Raw genomic sequence first — 24,175 nt, 5'->3', positions numbered from 1 at the left:
GACAAGAAATGGAGACAAAAAGAAGGCTTTGTGTGGATGCTCTGGATATTCTTTCATTTGCTATGTAAAGACAAGAAGCTTACAGGATGCTACTCTTAAGTGCCCTACTATCAAGTATCTAGTATCTGATTGATCTTGTTTATTTGTGTGCATTGAGCAGCAGAAATTACTCTGTGTTGAGGCGAAGCTGTGACTGTTTCCTCCAGTAAGGGAGATGTGATTCTTGAATTATTTGCTGCTTTGTCTGCGTTTCGCACATAAAATTGTGAATTAAAAGTTTGTTGTTTTCTAATGAGAACGCCTTGTTTTGTTTTCAGGCTCAGTCGCTCCAGTAGCATGGCCTCAAAACAAGAAACAGACTCAGACACACAGGACATCTCCGTCATTTCTCATATCAATAATGCCAAACCTTTTGAGAAGAAAGTCATGGTCAACAGTGCCAGCCAGTCTATGAGCCCCCCTCCTGGACAAGACTCTTTAGACAACGGAGACCCCACTGGTGACACGTCTTCCCCTCCACCACCCAGGCAGATTCTTAACCGCTCCACCACACGAAGTAGCTCCTCCTCGTTCTCAGAGAGTCTGGACCCAGCTCTGGACCCGTCGTCTCTTCCACCTCCAGACCCCTGGCTGGACAGTGGGAATGGGAATAACAGCAGCGTCCCACAAAGCGGAGGAGGGGGGACGCTGTGTCGCAGAGATGGTCACTGGTTCCTGAAGCTGCTGCAGGCCGAGACGGGACGCATGGAAGGCTGGTGCCAACAGATGGAGCAGGAAACCAAAGACAACCAGCTCTCAGAGGAGGGTAAGGATTGCAGGATACTCACTTGAGCTCGACGGCTGTGTTTGAATTGCCCACTTGTCGGCCATTTTGTTGAGCCGTTCGAAATGTCAATTAAAACTTTTGGATCACGACATAGTGCTCTACGAACTCATCATGTGTTACATTCATAGTAGTGAACAAGAGCTGTACACTATATCAGGGGAAATGGACCATCATACATTGTAGCCTGCAGCAAGGAGCTGATGGAGCGTGCTAATGCTAGTCACCACTAGCAGGCGCTAAAATTCACAGCTCATTATTTACATTTTCCGACCCATTAAGAATGCTTTGTGAGTAAATAAAACTATTCATATAAAGCGGTTAGTTTCTTTTTTTTTTCTGCATGAAAAGCAATACTTTAGAAATAATTAGTAATGTATGTGTGTTATGTGTCCCATTGGCACACTTAGGTGATGGAAAGTAAATTGAATTACCTTAACATCAAGTTCAGTGTTTTCTTACTTGCAAGAGGATGTTGGTAATAAATTAGCCAAAGTTTAGTGTTATTTGGCCTATAAAGAGCACGGTAGAGCTGGCTGTGCAGTCACTTCTGTGCTGTAATCTTGAAGATGCATTGACCTGTTTTCAAGTGGTCCATCGGTGTCCGACTTTAGCTCATGGTACAGAGCTCTGTCATAGAGCCCTGTCCCAGTCCCGACAATATCAGACACAGCATGGAAGGGAATGAGGGCGTAATAGATGGGGTTACCACACAGAAGTAGGCCTGTAATCTCCAGAATTACACAAATCTAGTCTGGAACTGATTAAACCTCCAGATTAGATTAGTGCCTCAATATCAGCCTGAGACATAAAGCAGTGAGCGCACATGCAAATACAGGCCAAGCATGCAAATCATATGAAGGCTTTGGACACTGTTTTAATCAGATGGGCTTGATCCATATATGGACAAGACCCTCTGTGTCAATGCAAACCTGTGTTAGTATTTTTCTAAATGTATTTTTTTAAATGTGTGTTAAGTAGTCTGCATTAAATCTGCTGCAAATCTTCAGTCCAAAGCTGGGTCTCGACACACTGCAATCTCACTGCCATAACTTGAAATCCAGTGATCAGAGAGGAGTCCCAGTTTTTCCAAGGCAGACGTTTGTCCTACTTTTGACACAGCAGCTGACTAGCATATTAACAGACAGCAGGTAGGAGTATGCTTATAGGTTTAGATTTCTGTAGAGTGAATATCATTGTCCAATAATCTCCTTCATGCCACCTGGGCTGGGCCTGTTCATAGGCGATACAATGCAAGGCACTCCTATGTCTAGATACCTGGGTTTGCTTTGTATGGTTATGATTGTTGCTTTAGCAGTGATACAGGCAAGCTGTAAAGTGTCTAGTAATGCTATATTTCCTGAAAAAAAACACAATAACGGGATACATCTGGAAAAAAAGAAAACTGTTGATATTTTTTCTTTCTTCAATGTAGTGCTGGGGAAAGTTCGCAGTGCTGTAGGAAGCGCTCAGCTCCTAATGTCTCAGAAGTTCCAGCAGTTCCGGGGACTGTGTGACCAAAACTTGGTGTGTATCCTGTCACTTTTTCACACTTCCACCCAACAGACTTGCGCGGGCAGGAAACTGGTGCTCGCAGCTGGTGACCAAATCAAGCCAACTGTTGTATTTTTGTTTTTCTATCCTCTGCGAGATCTGCTTGTCTTTCCATGATTCACAGCACATTAGACATCTACAGAGTCAGTCATAAGGGCCCACCAGCTGAAAACAGGCGCTTATAATAAGTCAGCAAGCCCTTCCTCTCAGGTGACGTGTTTTAGTGAAAATGGCATTAGACAAATTGAAGCCAACCGCCAGCACGTGACTTGTAGGATGAATGATAAACATTGCGCACACACACACACACACACACACACACACATGATTCGTCCAGTGTTTGGAGAAAGCAGTGAGTGCAGCTGCCTAAATGTAATGATCAGTGGGCACAAACAAAAGCCAGCCATTCCACTTTGATCACTACAATAGGAGGATGTTTCAGAGTAGAGAATGTCCGTACAGGATTTGTTTTTATATCTGAGCTTATCTGCGAGCTTTGCATATACAAAAAGCACAGAGCCAGGTATTTATAAGGTAAGGGTGTGTCATTATACTTGACAGTGGATCCTGAAGGATTATGTTATTAAAACTTTTATTCCTCATTGTGTTGGTAGGCAGCATATGTGAAAAGAATAACCCTGCTGTAAGCTTTTTGCCATCGTCTGGCTTGATGTCAGCGTGACCAAAGAGTCATGTTGTTATACAGCTCCCTCTAGTGTTCAATGTGAAAAGGGCAGCAACGAGTCTGAAAGTATGTGATGGTGCTTTGTTGACCTGTGGCTTTTGTCAAAGCTTTTCTTCACCATTGTGAATATTATTATTATTATTTTTAATTATTAGGTGTAAACTGTGCTCATGAAAACGCATACAAACGTAAAGTCAGAACTGTGTTCTACACACCGGTCAGGCAGCTAAGCGCTTCTGTAGATGTTCTCTCCCCTTTTTTGCCCCTGTTGTTGTGGCTTCAGTTGAAATTGCTCAACAACCCTCCAACCTCTTCAGGGGCTGAGGTTGGAGCAATAAGCTGCACTGGACTGTAGGAACCTTTGGCAGTTCTTATAACCTTTTAATCCACAGGGCCGTTTTCTCCCGCATTCTGACATAAGCCGCTTTCGGACTGTAGGAACCTTTGGCAGTTCTAATAACCTTTTAATCTGCGGGGCCGTTTTCTCCCGTGTTCGGACATACAAGAACTCGGGGCTATCTCCCTTAGTTCCTATAACCCTTTCAGCTCCTTCTCCGAGGTCGGGTCTTTTCAGGGTTCAATAGGAACACATCTGACGGAGGTGTTTGGTGGTCGGTAGCTACGCCCCATGTCATGCTATCACGGCTGAAATGTTTCCTCATACGACACAGACACAACCGCCGCGTGTTTAATAAGTTAAACTTACACTGGTCTCCTTTGTCTGCGGCGCTCTGCTCTCCTTTCTTCCTTCATGAAACCAAGAAGTATCTCCTGCGCTCCATCCTTCGTCTCCTGACTCTCTCTGTGAGCTCTTCCAACCTCGATGTTAGACGCCCGATGTGATCGTCCATGATTAATATCACCATCATGCAGACCATGAACACGGTGGCCTCCCTGCTCTCCATATTAGCTTCTCTGTGGTGTTTTTTTCTTCACTCCTTACTTTTCGCAGGTTTTGTTTAGTTTTGTTTTGTTGTTGAATGTGGCGCTAAAGTAACACGTCACTGTTGCAGACGGCTGCGCCGCATCAGTCCCGACCTGGTCCCGACTCGTGCGAATGCAGACTGAAACAGTTCCGCTGGGGAAGGACAGTTATCAGAACGAAATTCGAGGAGGACCGTTCTTAGAACAGTGTTCATAGAACGGCTCTGTTCGAAAAGCGGCTATAGACTAAATGTCTAGAGGTGAAATTACACCTTGCCCATCTAAACACAGGCCCACAGATGCTCAATCCACTGTCCTGATCGTCACATACTGGAAACATCTAGAACAAAGTATTTTTAGAGATTAGCCTAGTTTTTACTTGTCAAAAGAGTTTACCCATTATTTACAAACTAGGTGGTTTACGTTTTACATTTCTGCTGCTGGCCGCCACAGCGTTGAAACTGGGTTGTCTTTTTTGACTGAAGTATCAAAAGCTATTGTCTGTTGAACTTTTAAAGTCCTGTTCACACCAAGACAGTAGATACGCTGGTAGATAAGCTACCAGTGACCCATAAGAAAAGGTGAGAGAAAGGTGCAGTGGGATAATGGTTTCTCACTTGTTGATTCAGGTGTTGGACAAAAAGGTCAATCTACACCAAACAAAACAATCAAGTAGGGCAAAAAAAAAGAAAAAAAGTCAATGGGCATTTTTCTATTTCAAGTAACATAGGCAAAATGTTGCTTTGCACCCTGTGCTGACTTTTGGGAATAACTTTTCTTCTTGAAAAAATGACAGCTTACTATAATATCTGCTGATCCTGTTTAAAACAGGCTGTACACTCCTCACTGAAATAATCACTGCATTTTTATTACACAGTCACTGTTGTGTCATTTTCATCCCCTTTTCTTTCCTGCGACCAGAATGTGAATGCCAACCCACGGCCCACAGCCCAGGACCTGGCTGGTTTTTGGGACCTGCTGCAGCTCTCAATCGAGGACATCAGCCTCAAGTTCGATGAGCTCTACCATCTCAAGTCCAGTGACTGGCAGCCTGTGCCGTCTGCGGCTGCCCAGTCGCCCCCTGAGCGGAAGGTACTGCCCACCCATGCTGCCCAGTGCCCTGGCTGGGGTAGGAAAGCCGCCGAAACCGGCCTCTCTCCTCCCACCACCACCACCATTTCTCCCACTTTTTTTTTTTTTTTTTTTTCTTAACCCTGTCCCTTCGTGGGATGAACTCTTATCAGGGCCTCCCTGTCGAATGAGGGGGCACAAAGATCCCTCTAGACATGCATGGGAAAAAAATAACATCTCAAAGAGGGCTGACACTGGTGTGCTTTTAAGTCTAAAGCCCTGCTTTGAGCATGCATGTGTCATTCTCTGACGTTTGTGTGTTTAAGTGGAGCATGGTCAAGATGCACTGGCTCATCTGACAGAATGCAGTCTTGCTTTTGCTCTTTAAACGTCTACATTTATGTTCGTGTGGCTGTTGTTGATGATCAAAAACAAACTCTGTTCCTGTGATGCATTTCTCTGCACAAAGTGTCTGTAGCTGCCCTGCTTTTGCTATTTGTTGCTTATCAGTTCAAATCTATTGGCAGTGTCTAGTGATCCTTAAATTTTGACTCAAGATTATCCCAATGTGCCCATCAATTCATGTTACCATTTCATAACTGAAAATCATCAATTAAATGTTGGTTTGTTAATGTTTGTCTTTTAACAAACTGTCAATACTGTCTATATTTTTTGTTCATTGTCTGTGTCTGTCTATGTGAATGATCAGCTTTGGCGATAAGTCTTGTCTAAGTCCTGTCTGTCAAATATGTCTGAACAGAAAAAAGCAGTTTACTGTTTCCATATTTTCTCACTGAACTGTTTTGGTTTTTTTTCCCCCCTCTCCTCCATTCACCTTCTGCCCTTCTCCCGTGTCCACCTCTGTCATGTTTCACCACTCGCAACTCAACAGGACGAGGAGAAGGTGGCCCCTCCAGCATCAAAGAAGCCTGGTAAGGGACGACCGCCGCTTGGCCGCGAGAAGAGTGCAGACTCTTCATCCACCTCTTCATCGGCCTCAGCAGAAAAGCAGAGACAAGAGGCTCGGAAGCGCCTGCTGGCTGCTAAGAAGGCCGCCTCATTTCGCCAGAACTCTGCCACAGAGAGCGCAGACAGCATAGAGATTTACGTCCCTGAGGCCCAGACTCGCCTCTGAGAGAAACGATGAGTGACAGGGGTCACGGGATAGATAAGTGTCGGTGAAATGCCTGGATAAGGAAAGGACTTTTTTGCTATGCGAGTGAGCTATGCTAAGTAAAGATGGATGGGTGGTGTGGGGGAGGAGAGATGTCCTGAGGAGGGGTTTATTGGCTTTTGACATTTACAATTATAGGCTGGTCCTGGTTGGAACAGAAAATGTGTCATGGACTTTTTGTGGACCCGACGAAGGATGAAGGAGGAGACTCCTTAATTGAGGCTGCCACTGAAGACCTCCCCTGAGGAACTTTCTTGTTACCATTCTTGATATCATAAAAATTGTTAATGAAAATCTTGTTATTATGACAATTATAGGCTAAAGAATCTATATGAAGACTATTTTAAAAGTTCCTGTATCTTGGCTATAACATTTATTAAGTGGACAGAAGGTAAGTATTAACTCTTCTGTTGCCCACTCTCTTGCTCTCTTCCCAGATCACTGGCCATCTTGTAGCTTTGCACAGCACCACCTTGTGGACACCTTGCACTGCACACACTACAAATTCCCCTATGTATGTCTTCCCTGTATCGGTTTTCTTTCTTCATCCTTTGATTTCTGTGATATTCCATTTATATCAGGCTACTCTGAATATTTTGGTATGATGTTGAAAATCGGATTTATTTATATAGTTCCCAGTGATTTATTCTTGTCCATGTCCTCAGAATGTTTTGTGTCAAATATTTTTAATACTGGTGAGAATCTGTAATCTTTTTCAGAATGAAAGCACATAAAGATATTAACGAGGAGCATGCATGAGGAACTGCAGTTTCAGCATGGCTGCCGCAACATACCATTATTTTGTTGGGGAAACTTCTCCTTCCTTCCAGTCTCTTTTACTTTTTCCTCCCTTCCATTTCCTTTGTTTTTCATTTTTGTGCTGTAACGACAGATTCATAGATGTTTTGGGATTTTTAGATAATTTTTAAGTGCTTTTTAATAAGCTCACTGCGCAATAAACCCTGCACATCTCAATTTAATCCAGGCATTTTATTGAAGTCATATGGCAAGCCAAATACGCAAGTTAAAAGCAGAGAATTTTGATTTATTTTGCTTCCCATCAACTGATAAAATCAATCCGACATCAGTGTTTAAATAATTCCCCTCAACTGATTAGCACACAAAATAACTGATTTTTTTTTTTTTTTTTTTTTAAATTGAAGAAACCTTTTTCTAATTAAAGTATTACGTTCATTCATCGTTGTGTTTTCATCATTTATTTTATCCCTTTTTTTTTCTTCTCCAGTGAAGACTGCAGAAGCCAAAGATGAATTCATTGTTTCAGATTCATCTCATGTATTGAAACGCCAGCAGCAGGGAACTCAACAGTTGACTGTGAAAACAGATGAACTGGACTGTAGCCACAGCAACATATGTATTACAGATTTAACATTTTGATATGCACATGCCCGGAAGCTTGAGCAGAACCGCCCGCCAGTACAACAACACAACTGCTGTGGAGTATTCAGAACCGAGACACTCCCCTTCCTGGCCCAGAAAAGGGGCATTATGGAGGGAATCATTTCTGACCTCTGAAGGGCAACCATGCTTACATTTCAATCCAGTACACACAATTATTGAGTAAAATGAAGGGGCATTTGTATTTAATTGAACAGGGTTCTCTGTCCTGTGTTGCATTAAGATGACACATTGGGTTGATTGCACTTATTTACATGCTTTTTTTTGTCTCATCTGAACCCACTTTGCAACACAAAGATATCTGAAGCAAAGCTCTTGGTTTTTCGCATAAAATCCTAAAGTGAGTGCTTTAGGATTCGACACTAAAAGTACATGTCCAGCCATACAGTCAGCAGGGAGATGCCTTGGATGCACCTCTGTTTGGCTTTTTCCAAATGGTGAGCAAACAAAAGCGCTTTCCTGTCCTGATTAGTTATGCTAAACTATTGCTTTTCCACCCCATTCCTTTGGCTCCTGCCATGTCACTTCTCACCCACTGTGACCCAAAACTTGAGCCTCAACCATTGAAGTGGAAAAGCCCAATAAGTACCCTTCTTCTTGTTCTGTGTTGGCAATACCTTTCTCTTGATGGCAGGCCATTGTTTGCCTGTTGTTGGCCTGCTCGGGATGACAATCAGCAAGGAAAATGGCTCAGGGGTGTCAACAGTCAGTTCCCTGACTGCCTTCAATGCCCCCCCCCCCCCCCCCCCCGTCCATTTAACCCGGGGTGGATAGCATCGTTAACACCTGAAGGCCTTTTGTGTCACTTAAACACGGTCAGTGACTTGATTTGATTTCTGACTGCCACTACAAAGCTGTGTCTGATGAGGTGTTTTTCTTAAATAAGCATACGTAGCCGTCTCTAAATTTGCGTAAACTTGTTCCCTTTAAGTCAATAAAGTCTATCCGCATACTAAAATTTCTTCCCCATATGCGCCCCTTGTCAGCAGTAGGGATATTTTTGGATATGCTACATAATTTCATATCATTTCATTTTCTGTTCTCCATTTTTCCACAGAATTATTTCCCCCCCCCCCGAACAACCCTTGCTGTCAATTTCATCGCACTAATGTGTGTGTCTTGAATGCAGGTAAAACACAATTTGGCATCTCAATGACACAGGGAAGGAGAGCAGACGGAGAACGCTGCTATGTGACCTAACCATCTCAAACTGAAAGTCGACACTTTTTCCCACTCTGCTGACAGTTGGATGTGTGAGATGCAAAAACATATCCAACTGAAGGATGGGCCTTCCTTAAAGAGACAAAGGAAGGCCCATCTCATACATTTAAGGAAGGCTTTTCTCCTGTATGCACACACATACCGCTGAGACGAAGATAGGTCTACTTCCTGGGTTGAGTCATCCACGATCCAAGCAGCTCCACTGGGTTTTTTTAAGGATAGGAGGGGGTTAACATAATGGTCCCCATACATATGGATTTGATGGTTTTCAGAGTGTGAAGTATGCTTAAGCAGTTATGTTTTGTTTGACTTTAATCTTGAGAGAGCCCTCGCCTTTTTTTGGACACTTTTGGTTACTTTTGGTTGTTGAAAAAATGTGTCGCCTTCAACCCTGAGAGTTGCAAAATAGATAGAATATAAGTATTTTACTAAATGGGTTTTATCTAAAGGGCGACATCCCTCCTGTGATATCATTAGACTGGTCCTTTTATTATTTACTCACTTTTGTAAAAGGAAAAACAAAATAGGTTTGACGTTGCAAAAAGTTTACTTACTCTTAAAGATTATTGGGTTGGCCACTCTTGGAGGAATTTGTTGGTGGCTTGAAAGGAAAATGAAAAAATCGGGTTAGCCCCCAGAGGGATAGTTCACCCCAGCTGCAGTGATCCTACTTCTTTACACCACTCTGAAGGCTGGCTTGCAAAAAAGAAAAAGAAAAACAAGCTCATTAGCATCTTTGCTTTGTTCCACAAAGCCAAAACCTGGGGAAGGGGTGAGGGGCAAAGGCCATGCTCATACCACCAGAGAGGTGATGTAGCAAAAACTGTCTAGAAATAAATATTTTTACCAAGCAAGCACATATTTTAAAGACTAGAATCTGTTCATTAGAATACTATATAAGGTGTGTGTATTTCAGGGTTTGTGGGGTTTAGAAAAAAAGTTTTACTGTGTGAGACAAAGTTGTGAGTGAGTGGGTGTGTAAAATGAGATTTCCCTAGATTCCTTCTTGCTATGCTCTGGTAACATTTAAAGTACGTGCACTACAGAGTGAAGGGGTTCTTTGATATCAACATCAATATGAGACTATAATGCATTATTCCCCGTGTGCTTCTCAAAATCCTCCTCTGTAAATAGGAAGAAAATCAGACTAAAATCTTCATATTTTACAATGCTGTAGACCTGTTTATACTATTGCAAGGTTGTTAACATGTATAATGGAGAGGCAATGTTCAATAAAATGCACACAGTACTTTCTCAAAAGGTTCACCATGCCTGTACTTGTTTACTGTTTTGTGCTTGCTGTTATTGAAAGGCTGACTCCTGTCGTTTCCCTCCAAACGCTGTAATTCAAGGGGTAACAACGCCTCTAATGTGTCAAAGTCGCTCAATTTGGAGTAAGACTACAAATCACGGTGACAGCGTTTCCCATCGAGCATTATCTGGAAAGATCTGCACTGTGAACCACAAGCGTGGAGTCGGTGGAGAAATTCGTGTCTTTAAAACTCCACCAAAAATGACGGACGGAAGATATTTCGGACAATCGCATCATGGGTCAGTCAATTTTGATCACGAATCGACGCTTTTGACGTTCATGCTTTATGTAACAAGAACATTTTTGCACATTGTTACGTAAAACCATGGCCGTTTCCCGCAGACGGGGATCACATTGACTACAATGGTCGAAGTAATTGCACGAACACGCACATCAATTTTGCGTCAGTGTAACAGTAGGGTTTTTACCCGTGGCGACAAAAAAAAAAAAAAATGTTTCAATGACCGTCTGCGTTTTGTTTTGAATGAAATGGTTCTCCCGTCAATCACAGCTACACAGCCGTCTAGCCGCTGTCTGAAGGAGCACCGTGATTGGCTAACGGGTGCCCAGGGGGCGTCATGAGGACGTATGATTGGCTAATAGCAGATGATGAGGCGGGATCATTTCAGCTGAGACTGTCAAGATTGGCAAAGCACTGGCGCTGCTGTTGCGTGCAGGTAAAAAGAACAGGCGACAAAAAAACCCTCAGAAAACATTCATCCTGGTGTACAACGAGGAGTGCAATGGAAACCTGGAAACCTCCTCGTGTGGCACAACCGAAAAAGCGAGGCTTTTGAGTCGGTGAGGAAGCGCAACACCTTTTGGCGTCTTGGAAGAAAGTGCTGTTGTGTCAACCATCGTTTGGCTCCCGTTCACGCTTTGTACAGCAAGCAACTTGGACAGCTGCGTGTTTTCAAGCCATCAACAAAGAATGAAACCATTGAAACGAGGTGAGCGCCACTCAGGTCGTGCTTTTTTCTTTTTTATCTTTGCCATGTACATTTTACCACTCTCAAAGTGCCTGTGTGCGAGCCCGGCGTGTTTTTGCTACTGTTTTTTTTTTTTTTTTTTTTGTCGCGAGCGAATGCAGCGTGCGTTTGCGTTTAAATTTGGAGGGACAGCTAGCCAGCTAGTTATCTGTGGAGGCAGGCATGGTGTCCATCTGGCGGAGCGACATGCGCGAGGCTGTGCGTTCCTGTCTGCCTCCTTTGTGCGCTCCAGATGGCTCGTTTACCGAGTGGCTCATCGGTTTATCCGACCGGGTTGTGCATTATCTGAGTGGCTTTTTAAAAAAAAAAAAAAAATTTGAAAAAAAAAAAATCTTTTCTTTCTTTTTTCTACAGTATCCTGTTTTACTTGGACAAAGCGGGCTGTTTTTTTGGGAAGTCTGATTTGTAACTTTGTGTGTCGGTGTTCTTCGCGGCCACATTCAAATCTCCACCTCTGAAGTAGCTCGTGAGAATTTCCGAAGTTTCTTTCAAACTTTGGTCCGGACTTCCACTGAGCGCTGAAAATGTTCCGAAACGTCTCCCAGGGCACAGATTTCCCCCCCACCCCCCAGCTCGTGTAGACAGAGAGGACATTTTGTAAACAAGAAGTTGGCCTGTTTGACAGCCAGTGCGATTTAACACATAGCCGCCGACGGCGTGTCTTTTGGTGTGTTCTTGGCCGCTCTGCCCTCGCTTTGCGCCGAGATCCGTAGTTTTTGTGACAAAAGACCCATCTCGCTGCATGGAGGCAGTGGAATCGTGGGGAGAGTGCAGTTTTGTTGTGGTATCACGTACACCACGTTTCTCCCTGGGACTGCAGGGATAGCCTGAGATCTATCAAACAAGAGTCCCAGTTTAGACCCAATATTGGGATTAATGTCCTGATTTCATGAAATACCGGGAGATATTGTTTTTGGTAGGGTCAAGTTTTTACAGGGATATTTTAAAAGTTTTCATTGTTTGTTTTTTTGTTTTTTTTTGTGGAGGGGTTGCAAATGTGAGCACCCTTTTCACTTAATTTCAAAAGATGGGATTTGCAACAGAAAAAGCTCCCAATCAGAGAGATCAGGATATTTGTTCTAAAATGATGTTCTGTTATGCTCAGACCTGCTCTAAGGGATCAAGCAATGTTGTTTTGAGGGAGAAGGACAGATCCCCTCTTTAGTCTAGCTCATCCCTACTAGCCCAGAAATGCACATTTAAAAATAATAATAAAAGATTAGTCAATTTCCCCCACTGTCCTTAGTCTTAAGAAACTAGCACGAGGTGAATACGGCCTCCTTTACATGCTCAATAGATTCCTGGGCCACTGGCTACTGTGATGTTGATATGCACACAATCTCCTTTGTGAGGACAGGCGCTGCCCCCGGGGGTCAGGTTTCACCCAGCCCCACAGAAAGACATTTACTGCATTCTGTGGCCCACCCCTGGGATCAGGCATGCTCCATTTTGAGGGGAGATTTCCTCCAGTGACCAACCACCGAATTAAATAAAAGTTCAAATCACAAAGCCTTTGTTTGAACGAGGCCTTCCCACAGCCCCACTTTTAAACTGTGTAAAAGCTGCATGTTAAAAGTAGCTGACTTTGTTTTTTTTTTTTTTTTTAATTTAGATCTTTTGAGCACTTGTTCTCCGCTCAGTGTTTTTGATCAGCTCAAACCATTTTTCTCCCCGTCTCTGCTCATATGGCGTCTGCTATTGAGATGACACAGTTTAGCTTTCATTTCTTGCCTTGAAAGTGGATCAGAAACCTTTGTGCAGAAAGCAGCTGTGTACAATTGAGGCTGCAGCCACTCGCAGTAGAATAACTGTCTGTGTACTTGTAAAAGACAACGGCGAAGGCCACCTGGTTCTACCTAAAGAGATTTGATATGAAGGTGCCGGTTAAGTGGTTATGAGTCCTCACTGTAACGTGACGGTTTCGCTCCTCTTCTTCAGCTATGGAGGAAGAGCATCGACCGGAGCAGGATCACTCTTCGGCCATGTCTGACAGCGATGACGGCTCCCCACTCGACCTGTCAGGAAGAGGGCTCCTTGGGAAGCGCCGTCGCCGCGGTAACCTGCCCAAGGAGGCGGTGCAGATTCTTCGGAGCTGGCTGTACGAGCACCGCTTCAACGCCTACCCGTCGGAGCAGGAGAAACTCAGCTTGTCGGGCCAGACCAACCTCTCTTTGCTGCAGGTAACGGGGTTACTTATTTATTTATTCATACGTTTTTCTAGAAGTTCACGAGGAAATGACACTTGTGGTACTCAGTTTCTGCATTCTGATGTTTTTTTGTTTCAAAATACAATATCTTCTAGTTGATTATAAACCTGTGAAACTTCAATTTTGGGTTGTGGATCAAGCATTTAAGTCTAACCTTTTTTTTTTTGTTTTAAATTTTTACCCCGAACATATCAGCAAGTGAAAGTAAAAGTAAAGCTATAAGATCGTATTACCATATTGCCCCGCAATGTGCAACTTTTTCCCCAGTCTTCTCTTTTCACTTTGTTGCATCATGAGTAGACGTTTCCTCTTTCCATCTCAACACACAGGCACACAAAAGTAGCCTGCACTAGATGAGGCATTACAGAGCAGTTGGAGGCAGCAGCAGAGTTTCTTGTTATGTAGTCAGTTCAGTGGAATGCCTCTGGCAGGTTTGTCTGTGGCTCAGCATATTTGAGCTCAGACCTTCATTATTGCCAGCTGTCTGAGCGCTCTCTTCTTTCGGTCTCACCCCTTTTTCCTCTCGCTTTACCACAAGATGGAGTGAGTGAGGCTTTGTCTACAGGCGCAGATGAAGAAAAGTTGTAATTAAAGCCAAATGTCTCCCATTATTTTAGCTCTTGAATGTAATGCAGGAGTTGAGTCATGGCTCAAGTTAATCAAGCTTTTCTCACGTTGTCAGGTCTTAGAACTTTCAGAATTAAACCTCACAGTGTTCTGTAATTGAAGTGTAGACTTTGTTTTTAGTTGAGAACTTCTGTTCATGCCAGAAATTTCCCCTGTTTTTCCCCAGATATGCAACTGGTTCATCAATGCCCGTCGACGCCTGCTTCCGGACCTGCTTCGAAAAGATGGCAAAGATCCCACCAAGTTCACCATCTCTCGTAAGGTGGCTGGTAAAAACGAAGGGCACTCATCTAATGGAGGTGGAGCCAGCTCACCAGAAACCAGTACCGCTACCAGCTCTTCTCAACAGCGACCATCTGTGATCCGCTCTGCACCTACTTTGGACCTCAGTCTGCTGGGGAACACAGCAACAGCTATTCTGACAGGAGCTGGCTACCCTGGTAAGGAAGGCTCTGTCCAGGCACTTATGAGGCTGGATACACGAAGTCTGCTACGGGAAGCAGAGGAAAAAGGGGCTCAGTCTGCTTGTCTGACCAGCACAACAATAGCTGCTAGCCCTACCAATGGCCTCTTCAACACGCCTCCTCCGACTCCCCCTGAGCTTTACCCAACCCAGGACTTCAGCGATTTGAGGCTCCTCGTAGATGCAGCTCTCCAAAGGGCTGCAGAGCAAGAGAGAATTGAGGATGGCCAAAACAAAGCACAGGAGGTTGTAAAGACTGAACTAGCTGTTGAAAAGTGCAGCGCTTACTGCACTGACATGGGTCCAACCCCACCTCCAGAGGAGAAAGTAATGGATCCTTCCAGGGTGCAGAGTCTGATGGAGAAGGCTATGGCAGCTCCAGTGTCGGATGGAATTTCTGTAAAATCTCCTGTTCTTGTGACCTCAGGAGCCTCTGTGCCAGTCCCAGCTCCAGTCTTGCTCTCGGCCTCAAGGATATCCCCTCTTCCGATGAGTAAAGTCATATGGAGTCCATCAGAGAAAGACCCTGTCCAAGCATCCAGCCCAAACCAGCCTCAACTCATTCTAGCCCATCTGCCAACTATAGTACCAGTGTCTGCCTTAGTCTTGGGACAGCCAGATTTGCAGAAACCAGCTGCTGTTCCAGCCATTACCCCAGCAACACCATCAGCCTCAGCTTCCACTTCAGTCTCGCCTCCCACTACAAGTCCTCCAAATGTATCAGTACCATCACTATTTTCTGCAACCCAGAATTCATCTCCAACTGCAGCTGCTCCTCCTCCAGATGTCACCTTTCACTCAGCCTCTAGAGGAGTCCCACTTCACCTGCCATTCCACAATCCTCCCTTGATGTCGGTAACGGCCCCGTGCCCACTGCCTGCCTCATCACCAGTGTCCACCTCCGCCCAGGCTTCAACCGCTGTCCCGGCTGCATCCTTGTCCACATCGGCTATCACACCTCTTCTGGGCCTCACCTCCCACCTCACCCCTCCTCTGCAGCCCTCCAAAGGTGGCAGCAGTAGTTTGCAGAGGAATTCAGCTGTGGTGCCCAGTGTTTGGAGCATGGTTCATGCTCACTCCAGGCAACCCAGTTCCCTTCAAGTGGTTAAGACCCCCATAACCACAGTCTGGGGGCAGCAGCACAGCCTGCACACAGTGAGTGAACCTGTCAACTAGAAGTTACAGCTGGATTTTATATGTATGGCGTGGAGGGAGGCCAGACACTCTTTAAGGCTGGCTAACACTGTATATAACAGAATGTATCTTCACAACCAGTCCCTTTTGGAATGAAGCCTGACAGGCATTAGATGATTTTGAGACAAAGAAGTTTTATTGTTCAAGCCAATGTTTACGGTGGAAGCCAATGCTTTTATTGAACTTTTTTTTTTTTTTTATTTTGTTTTATTTTCTGAGTGAACATTCCTCAGTATGGAGTAAATGTTTTGTACAGTTTTCGACGGCATCTTGGAAGACGTTTCCCTGTTAGGATTTTCGGCTTTCAGAAAATATCCCACAATTGTACAAAAATTCCAGTCAGCCTAGTTGGTTATCAGTGCAGCAGAGTTGGTCTCTTAAAGTAGCAATGCTGGACTTTATTGAATGTATAAAAAAAACATTTCTATCAGCGATACGGCTGCCTGTCATCCATTCCCCATCTGGATAAAAAGGAGGACATTAGTTTTAACTTTCAGAGTGCTAAAGTCGTGCTCTTCAGATGACCAATTTTTTTTATTATTATTATCTTTAGCGATTTAGCCTTCTCTGTTTTTTTTTTTTTTGGGGGGGGGGGGGTTTCCAGCACATTTCCCTCCTTCTTCCTTTGTTTTAGTGGAGCTGAGCTTGTGTCTTCTGCAGCACGCCCGACAGAATGACCCCCCCCCCCCTTACCACTTTTTCTTTTTCTTTTCTTTTTTTTTTTTTATAGCAGAGGAGTTTCATTGGCCTTCACGGCCACTGTGATTGCAGCTCCTCTATATGCTCTCCAGTGGAACATATTTCTTTGTTTGCCAATTCCTTTTCATAACCGTATTTCAACAAACGAGTAGTACGTTTCTATCTTAAAACAAATCTTCGGTGCCATCTCATGAGACACCCAGATCACTTTGCCAGGTCACATCGTATCACAGTGGGCAATCTCAGTTGAAAGGCCTGAAGAGACATGGTGCTGAAGAAGGCTTTATATGTATTATCTGATTCAGAGAGTGGATGTATTATCTTTGTCCATATTGGGGCCTTAGAGTTCGCTGTCTTTCAAATCTGAATGTCTTACTAATAGAAAAGGGTAATAATGCTTACAGGTTCTCGACTTAGCAAATGTAGCACACTTGGTAGCTGATATGAGTAGTAGTGTTATTATTGTTATTTTCTTTTTTTAAAATCTAGTTTATTTCATCTGTGCTTTCCATTTTTCTTCAGAAATGGTTTCCATAAATTTTTTTTTTCTAATCATCCCTTAAAGCTGTAGTTTCCGTGAAACTGTAAGGATCAACGTGATGATGAGTGCCACCTTGGACATCCGACAGCAGCGTGTGGAGAAAAGCTGGATTTCTTTGTGACTAATGCTGTAGCAGAATTGTTAGAAAATTCGTCATGTTTACCAGTGTCACTGAGCTGTTTTTAGTTCAAACGGTTGCGTTTTACATGGTCACGTTGTTGGAGACAGACGGAGGAAGTCTGATGATGGGTCTTAATACTGCTGAGCAATGACCACTGCAAACATTCCCAGATTACCTCCAACTTTGTTCTGATGTTTCGGTTTTGTTTGTCCTCCTTCACCGAGCCAGAAAAGGATGTGTAGGCGTGCTTTTATTTCAGCTACTCAGTGGTCTGATGTCCATTTATACCTCAATCTACATAGTTCTTGTCAGGCTTGGGTCATGTGTAGAATACTAAGTGTTACGGTCAATTTTAATTATTCGTACTGCATGCCACTGTGATGACACCTTTGCGATTGGGATCCTGGAAACAGCTGGCTATGGTTTAGGTTTTATGTGACAAGGTTTCTTTTTTTTTATTTCAGGTTTTTAGATAAACTGACACTCCTGAGAACAAAATGTGATGATGTAAATATGTTGAAGGTCAAGTTTCTTTTTGTTTTCTGGCATGAGCTCAATTCTCACTGTAATTTCTTTACAGCCAAATGTTTTCAGAAGGTTCATTTTAAAGTTCACATTGTGAATCATGACTGGCTGCTGTGCCTTAAGCCTATGACTGAGGGATGACGTCCCTGTGTATTTTCTTTTCCTTTAATATATATATTAAAAACTCAATAGTCTGTGCAATATACGCCTTAAACTTTAAATGTGTTTTGTATGAACATTTCAAAGAAATAAAAGTTGTTTTTCATAAATTCACTTGCTTTTTTACTTTTAAGAAAACTCATTCAGTGAATAACCAGATGCTACATTAGTTGTTAAAACTGAGCCGGTTTTACTCAGTAATGTGGTTGAACATGGAGAACCTGACCCCCGAAAATGAGGGGCTCCATAACCCTTTCCTTGCTGATGTTATTTTCATCTGTCCAATTTGTCTTTGACCTGGAAATTCATCTCAACAAAATGCTGTGATGGATGTTTTCATTTCCTAAATGCACCCAGAGACGAGAGGCTTGTTGGAGCTATGTGAGACTGCACCAGTGGCTCGTTTGCATCTGTAATTTTTAAACGCGGCATGTCGACGCGAAACTGTCTGCAGCAATGGATGCAGATTGACAAACCTTTTGATACTAGGTCTCATTTGCTCTCTCATCTGTGGCGAGAGCGACAACGATGTCGGAGGAGGAACCAAGGATGTACAAACACTCCAAACACATAACTTCACCTGTTTTTATTTGCCATAGCAGGCTGAATTCCTTCAACAGCACGGACATGTCTGATCCCTCAACAAATGCACGCAGCCAGAACAATTCAATTAAGACAACCAGTTCTATCAACCAATATACCGAGAGGAAATAAACACCCCTTTTGATTGTCAAAAACATGTAAACACCATATGATCCATTTCTCACTTTTCATCCCACAAGAATAAAAAACACTTTACAGAGAAGGGGCCACTTTGCAGTGCTCATGCAGGTGTGGTAGCAAACTGGCAGGATGAGGTAAACATGGCTGCTACTTTTAGTAGTGCTGAAACTGGAAGTCGAAGCAGCCCCTGCACACAAACAAACGCATACTGGTGCCTAAAGCATTTCCAAAGTCCCAACTACTTTCCTATGAATACCAAACAAACTGCGGTCAAGGTATAAGAAGTGGCAGTAGACTTATTGCTATGAGATGCGGATACTGTCATTGACCTGCGTACTAGATTTAGATCTTTAAATGATAAAAACCGAGAAGCTGTGCATGGCAAAATAATTCTTTGGTTTCCAAAATTCTACCCTTGATAAACATGTTGAAACAGCATAAAACAACTTTGATACTGGATTCCTATTTATTTTTTCTCCAATCTAGACGGTTCGAAGAGGAAATGGGGATGGATTTGTGGAGCAGTAGGTGTGCAGGGGGCCCAGAGGAAGTCTTCTTCTCAGTCTACTCATCATCCTTGTCTTTGGCGCCATGTTTGAGGATGCGGGTGAACTCTGCGTAGTTGAAGTTGCCCTTCTTGTCGATGGGTGCCTCACGGAACAGCTCGTCCACGTCTTCATCTGTGAAGCGGTCGCCCATGGTGGTCAGCAGCTCCCTCAGGTGGTCTTCGTGGATCACGCCTTGGACAGGGAGAGCAGCCAGTGAGTGGTGAAGTAAGACAGCCCGGCACGTACAACGCGAGTGTGATTTGTTGATGCGATGTGCGTTTTAGTTTCCACCCACTCACCAGATCCTTCCTCGTCAAAGCAGGCAAAGGCATTGCGGATGACATCCTCAGGGTCAGTCCCATTGAGCCTCTCTCCAAACATGGTGAGGAACATGGTGAAGTTAATGGGCCCTGGCGCTTCGCTCATCATTCCCTCCAGGTATTCATCAGAGGGGTTCTTACCTGAAGAACAACAATACTGCTATTTAATACTGTTTAGATATGCGGAATTATATAGTACAGTTGTATAATTTATCTTAGGGATAAATAAAGTATTTTTCCATTTCCATTTAAATTCATGCATATAATTGCTTATTGTACGTCTTCTGTTAGCGCTGAAATTAATGTTCAATGTGTTAGTCATCTTGCTTAATAATAAATACCTAAATAAGCTACAAAATTATCTGATCAATAGTTTTTAAAAGGAACCTGTTAGCATTGTCTATATCAAATGTTATGTTTTAGTTTGTAAGTAAAACGAACATTTTTACACCAAGCAGTGTCAAAAAATTTTTTTTTTTTTAAAAAAAGCAGTCAAAAGATATATTAGTTAAAGAATTGTTCCATGTTTTTGGCAGTTCACATGAGCCTGAAATGTGTGTGTGTGTGTGTGTGTGTGTGTTCCTGCTTTTTGGTCTCCAACACTGCACTGAGAACACTGCCAATCCTGATGACATCATGTGCTCAACAGAGGCACTTCATCTCTGCTAGCTCTGTTATGCAATCCAAAAAATATTATACAACTTCCTCAGCTGACGTAATGGTGCTTTCATGTCAAGTGAGACATTACCCTTGAAAAGGTTTTGTAGCCACGAAAACAAAGCTGCTTACCTAGAGAGGCCAGCATGTCGTGCAGATCCTCCTTATCGATGAAACCGTCTCGGTTCTGGTCGATCATGTTGAACGCCTCTTTGAACTCCTGGATCTGAGATTGGTCGAACATAGCGAAGACGTTGGAGGTGGCCCTCTGGGGGCGCTTCTTGGTGGTCTTTCCCTTGGCTCGTTTGCTCGACATGGTGGCGGCAGGTTGTAGATCTGTGCACAGACGATGCTCATGAGTTAGATAAAGCCTGTGCAACACACTGATCAGGGAGAGGCCTGGCATGGGTTTAACACATCTTTACATAAATCTTTATTTAAGCATTCATTTCAAAAGAGAAGATCAGGTATATCTGCTGTACAGTGCAAAAGCAGCACTGTACCGACGTCGCCATGTTTTACATTATCTCTTGTATGCACTTGCAGGTGGGTTTTTTTTCTCTCACTTCCTCTAGAGACTGAATCTCCTTCTCCAAAAATGTCAGGCACTGTGACGGGTGTGAAAATGACATGTCTCTACAGTGCACACTGCAGCACACAGATCTGTCCAGAATTAGACCTGCCACTCATGTTCGGGTCTACAAGGAATTGTCATTCTTGTGTATGTGTTTATATGAGTGAGCTCGGTGATTGCATTGTACCCTGGGGTAAATGACATGCAGTGCACAGAGAAAGATCAGACGATTAAGGCCGATTTGTCACACAGAAGAATGACATAATGTCCTGATGGAAGCAAAGGTAATGTGAATGCTGCATGTTTCAAATCCTCATAATGCATTCAGAGTAAAAAGGATATCCTAAATACCTTTTTAACCTCTAGTTTTCAACTTTAAAGTAAGAACAAAGAAATTAAACTCCAAAAGCGATGAATGGAAGTAGACCAAGCACAGCTTGCATATCTAAGTCAAATTAGGTTTTGAATTGAGATGTTCACGTTTAGACAAGCAACCTCAGACCGACAGTAGATGGATGGACTTATGGTACGGATGCATCTCTCAGGTCCCATCTCAGTCTTTTTTGGGGGGATTTTTTTCTTATGTCTTATGGACATCACTTTCAGATACTGTTGTCATCTGCTGTGGGTAGTTTTTCCTCTCTTTTTTTTTTGCTTTCATCTTTTGTCAGAAAATTAGCAAAAAAGCAGTCAGTGTCAAAAGAAAAAAACCTTCAGAAAGCTTGGAGAACTATTACTCAAAACCCCTTTGGAAGATGACAAGAAAGTCTCGCTCATTGGAAGCGAAAGTAAACGAGGTGTGGCCCAAAGCTTTTGCAAGGCACTGTACGTCTTTTTCCTTAATTTCTTCATACAGATTTCTGTCAACAAGTTACCAAATTTGCCTGGACGTGTATTTTAGTGTCTGCAAGTGTTCAGAAATTTAACACATTTTCAAGGAAACGTGCTTCTAAGACCCATTTCTTTCCCCCCCCCCAACTGTAATGATTTTGTAGCCGAGTGCTCCTGCAGCTTTATAAATAGCTCTTTGCTGTCCCATTTTCTCCGTGTGTGACACTGCTGTCATTTTATCTAATGGAGGCAGAGCAATGCTACATTTTTGTCTACCGTCACTGACGCATGTATGATTCATGAGGACCTCAGACAAAAGCAAGTGAAGGCAGGTTCCATCTTTCCTCCCTCCTCTCCTACTGGACATAAAAATTTCCACCTTCACTGATATATATACAAATTACTGCAACTGTATCACTATGGGAGAATTCTAACTTTTATTGCCAATGCAAATGCAATATGACAAGCCAAAGGTTTAGTCCAAAGTTTATCCACTTAATGAAGAACTTGACAGTCCTCTAATATTTACACAAAGGCATTATAGATTCTCCATACAAGGGGCACAGGAAAAGAATTTGTGTACATGACTGCCAAATGAAGCACCCACACACACACAGACACCGTTTCTCTTGCTACAGACACATGTAGACTCAGTCTTTCCTTTGATCTGTTAACTGTGGCTCCTTCAGTCCCTTCATATGCCAAATAAATGAATAAATACGGAAGGTGGGCACCGCTGGCACAAAACCCTTCCATTCTCGACCTCACAATCACAGAGGAAGCTGGAAACAAAACAATATCTAGCTTCACGTCAAAGCTTCAGAAAGAGAGGAATTCCTCATCTCTGATTCCCTTTCCTGCTGAAATGGTACGTGCCACAGTTTTGTATGGAGATACTTCTTGAAGCTCTAATAGAGGCAGTTCCAAAGTAAATAGAACATTTTGAGACACTGGAATTTAATCATCTGCCTCCACATCAGTGTGTCTGTTTGAAGTTTGATTAACGTAGATTCTGATAATGTGTTTTTTTTTTAAGAATTCAAAAGTGCGTGAAAAGAAAGTTTGACATCGAGTCCCATTGGGTTTGGTAGCGTAGCAACAGGCAAACCCCCCAGCGCAGAGTGAATAAACAGTAATTCACAATTACTATTTTTGACCCCCAGTATCATAAGCATTTGGCTGACGTGTCATGGCTTGTACTGACAATAGTATTTGTTCTTTGGCCACCACAGTTCGTCTATGGGCCCTTTTATCCTTTTGCTCATGACAAAGCTCCTCTGTCCTCCTGTCCAACAAGAACACGCACTGTTTGATATCACCAAACAGAGAGGTTGTCATCCCTCTTCAGGTCTAGTTGGTCACCCACTGCTGAAATGAAGACTAAAAGGCCAACGGTCAGGACTTCCAAAAACAAACACAGCGAAAGAGGAATGTAATCTCTCATTGCCTATAAAAAGGCAGCATCAGACTGTGTTCAAGAGTGTGAGCCAGACTAATCTAAATGGGTCAGCTGCATTTGGAAATTCCTCTGATTAATGAGCCATTTTGATGAGATGGAAGTAACCATGCATGCATGCATGCATATAGTTCAAACACACCTAAGCTGAACATCCCATACAGGTTTCGCCTAATCAACAGATGGGGGAAAACTCCACTAAGATCCACTTCAGAAGCTCCATGTAACTCTATCCTGCCCTCAGCTCTGACAGTAGAGCACTGTACCACTAAACACAGTGAATTAACACCACCCATACACTTCAGACATGCCAAATATGAGCTTTTTGATGCTGCATATACTCTGTCTCTACAGCTGAGGGTTAAAAATCAGATTTAATTCTCACCTTGGCTTCAGCTGAAATATTTGGGAGTCCTTCAAGCTCCTTTTGTGTGGTTCCGTCACAGCAGTTGGAGGGGAAGCAGGCAGCCCTTCTAAAAAGTTTGCTTAAAGAATCAGACTCCCCGTGGGCCCCACCCCTTTTTGGCCCGGCCAATGGTAGGAGCAGCCTGTCCCGAACAAAGACATCCTAGGCCAGGACATTTCTCCATACAAGGCAAAGGAATGCACAGGCTGCGGCTTGCTTCTGCCAAAGCCGCTGCTCGGGATGTTTGGGGAAAAGGCAGAAATGACAGGAACTACGATAAGGCTGCCTTATTTAGAGAAAAGAGCCTAAACATTTAGAGGCTCTGCATGGTGGAGTGTGGAGGAAACAAAGGAGAGAAAGCTGTGAGGAGATGCAGAGCTGTCTGGAAAGACTGTGTTTCTGTTGAGAGACTTGGTTTCCTTAAATAGGCAGCAAAGCTGGCCATTACTGCGGCCCGAATGAGAAAGAAACACCTGAAATGATGTCACCAAGGAAATGTTTGTTCTGTTGTCTCTCACACGGTTTCGCCAGCATGTGTTATTGGAGGAGCACACAAGAAAAGCCCAAATGTTCACTGTTACTTTTTTCAATTAAAAAAAAAAATCTATTTAAAATCTTTTTTTAATACAGCGATTTAGAAAATGATGTTGTTTATATATATATATATATAAATATATATATAAATAAATTTATATATATATTTTTTTATATTTATATATATATTTATATATATATATATATATATATATATTTATATATATATATATATATATATATATATATATATATATATATATATATATATATATATATATATATATATATATATATATTGTGTCCAGAAAGAGCTGTGAGATGTTTTCCTCTTAAACTGAGCAGTGGGTAATTTAGCTCATATTTTGAAATTTGGATTTTTTTCACTGCACTTCAATTACAGGTTTTGAGCAATGAA

The 24,175-nt window shown here is 42.9% G+C and overlaps 3 protein-coding genes across 9 annotated transcripts in view; 2 read left to right on the top strand and 1 right to left on the bottom strand.

Moving 5' to 3' along the window:
• The window catches only part of dlgap4b (discs, large (Drosophila) homolog-associated protein 4b), a 129,004-nt gene extending 118,873 nt beyond the window's left edge, over positions 1 to 10,131 (top strand). For 6 of the 7 annotated variants that reach the window (XM_075460548.1, XM_075460553.1, XM_075460549.1 and 3 more), the window contains 4 exons: positions 318 to 805; positions 2,259 to 2,350; positions 4,908 to 5,078; positions 5,950 to 10,131. In XM_075460548.1, coding sequence (XP_075316663.1) covers positions 318 to 805; positions 2,259 to 2,350; positions 4,908 to 5,078; positions 5,950 to 6,192 — 994 coding nt within the window. In that variant the 3' untranslated portion in view covers positions 6,193 to 10,131. Of the gene's footprint in view, positions 1 to 317; positions 806 to 2,258; positions 2,351 to 4,907; positions 5,116 to 5,949 lie in introns of all 7 variants that reach the window. The other variant, XM_075460551.1, reaches the window with a different exon arrangement.
• A 710-nt stretch (positions 10,132 to 10,841) lies between these two features.
• tgif2 (TGFB-induced factor homeobox 2) lies at positions 10,842 to 16,254 on the top strand. Its single transcript, XM_075460545.1, has 3 exons — positions 10,842 to 11,133; positions 13,111 to 13,352; positions 14,173 to 16,254. Exons 1-3 carry the CDS (start codon positions 11,115 to 11,117, stop codon positions 15,643 to 15,645), a joined length of 1,734 nt encoding a protein of 577 aa, XP_075316660.1. The 5' UTR covers positions 10,842 to 11,114; the 3' UTR covers positions 15,646 to 16,254.
• A 2,025-nt stretch (positions 16,255 to 18,279) lies between these two features.
• Positions 18,280 to 23,313, bottom strand: myl9b (myosin, light chain 9b, regulatory). Its single transcript, XM_075460544.1, has 4 exons — positions 23,203 to 23,313; positions 20,089 to 20,292; positions 19,279 to 19,440; positions 18,280 to 19,171 (listed from the first exon to the last, which is right to left on the bottom strand). Exons 2-4 carry the CDS (start codon positions 20,270 to 20,272, stop codon positions 18,996 to 18,998), a joined length of 522 nt encoding a protein of 173 aa, XP_075316659.1. The 5' UTR covers positions 20,273 to 20,292; positions 23,203 to 23,313; the 3' UTR covers positions 18,280 to 18,995.
• Between the last annotated feature and the right edge of the window lie 862 nt (positions 23,314 to 24,175).

This window comes from Odontesthes bonariensis, chromosome 3 (genome assembly GCF_027942865.1).
Source record: "Odontesthes bonariensis isolate fOdoBon6 chromosome 3, fOdoBon6.hap1, whole genome shotgun sequence".
Taxonomy (NCBI): Eukaryota; Metazoa; Chordata; class Actinopteri; order Atheriniformes; family Atherinopsidae; genus Odontesthes; species Odontesthes bonariensis.
The sequence above is the reverse complement of the archived record's forward strand: the minus strand, read 5'-3'. Positions and strand labels throughout refer to the sequence as shown.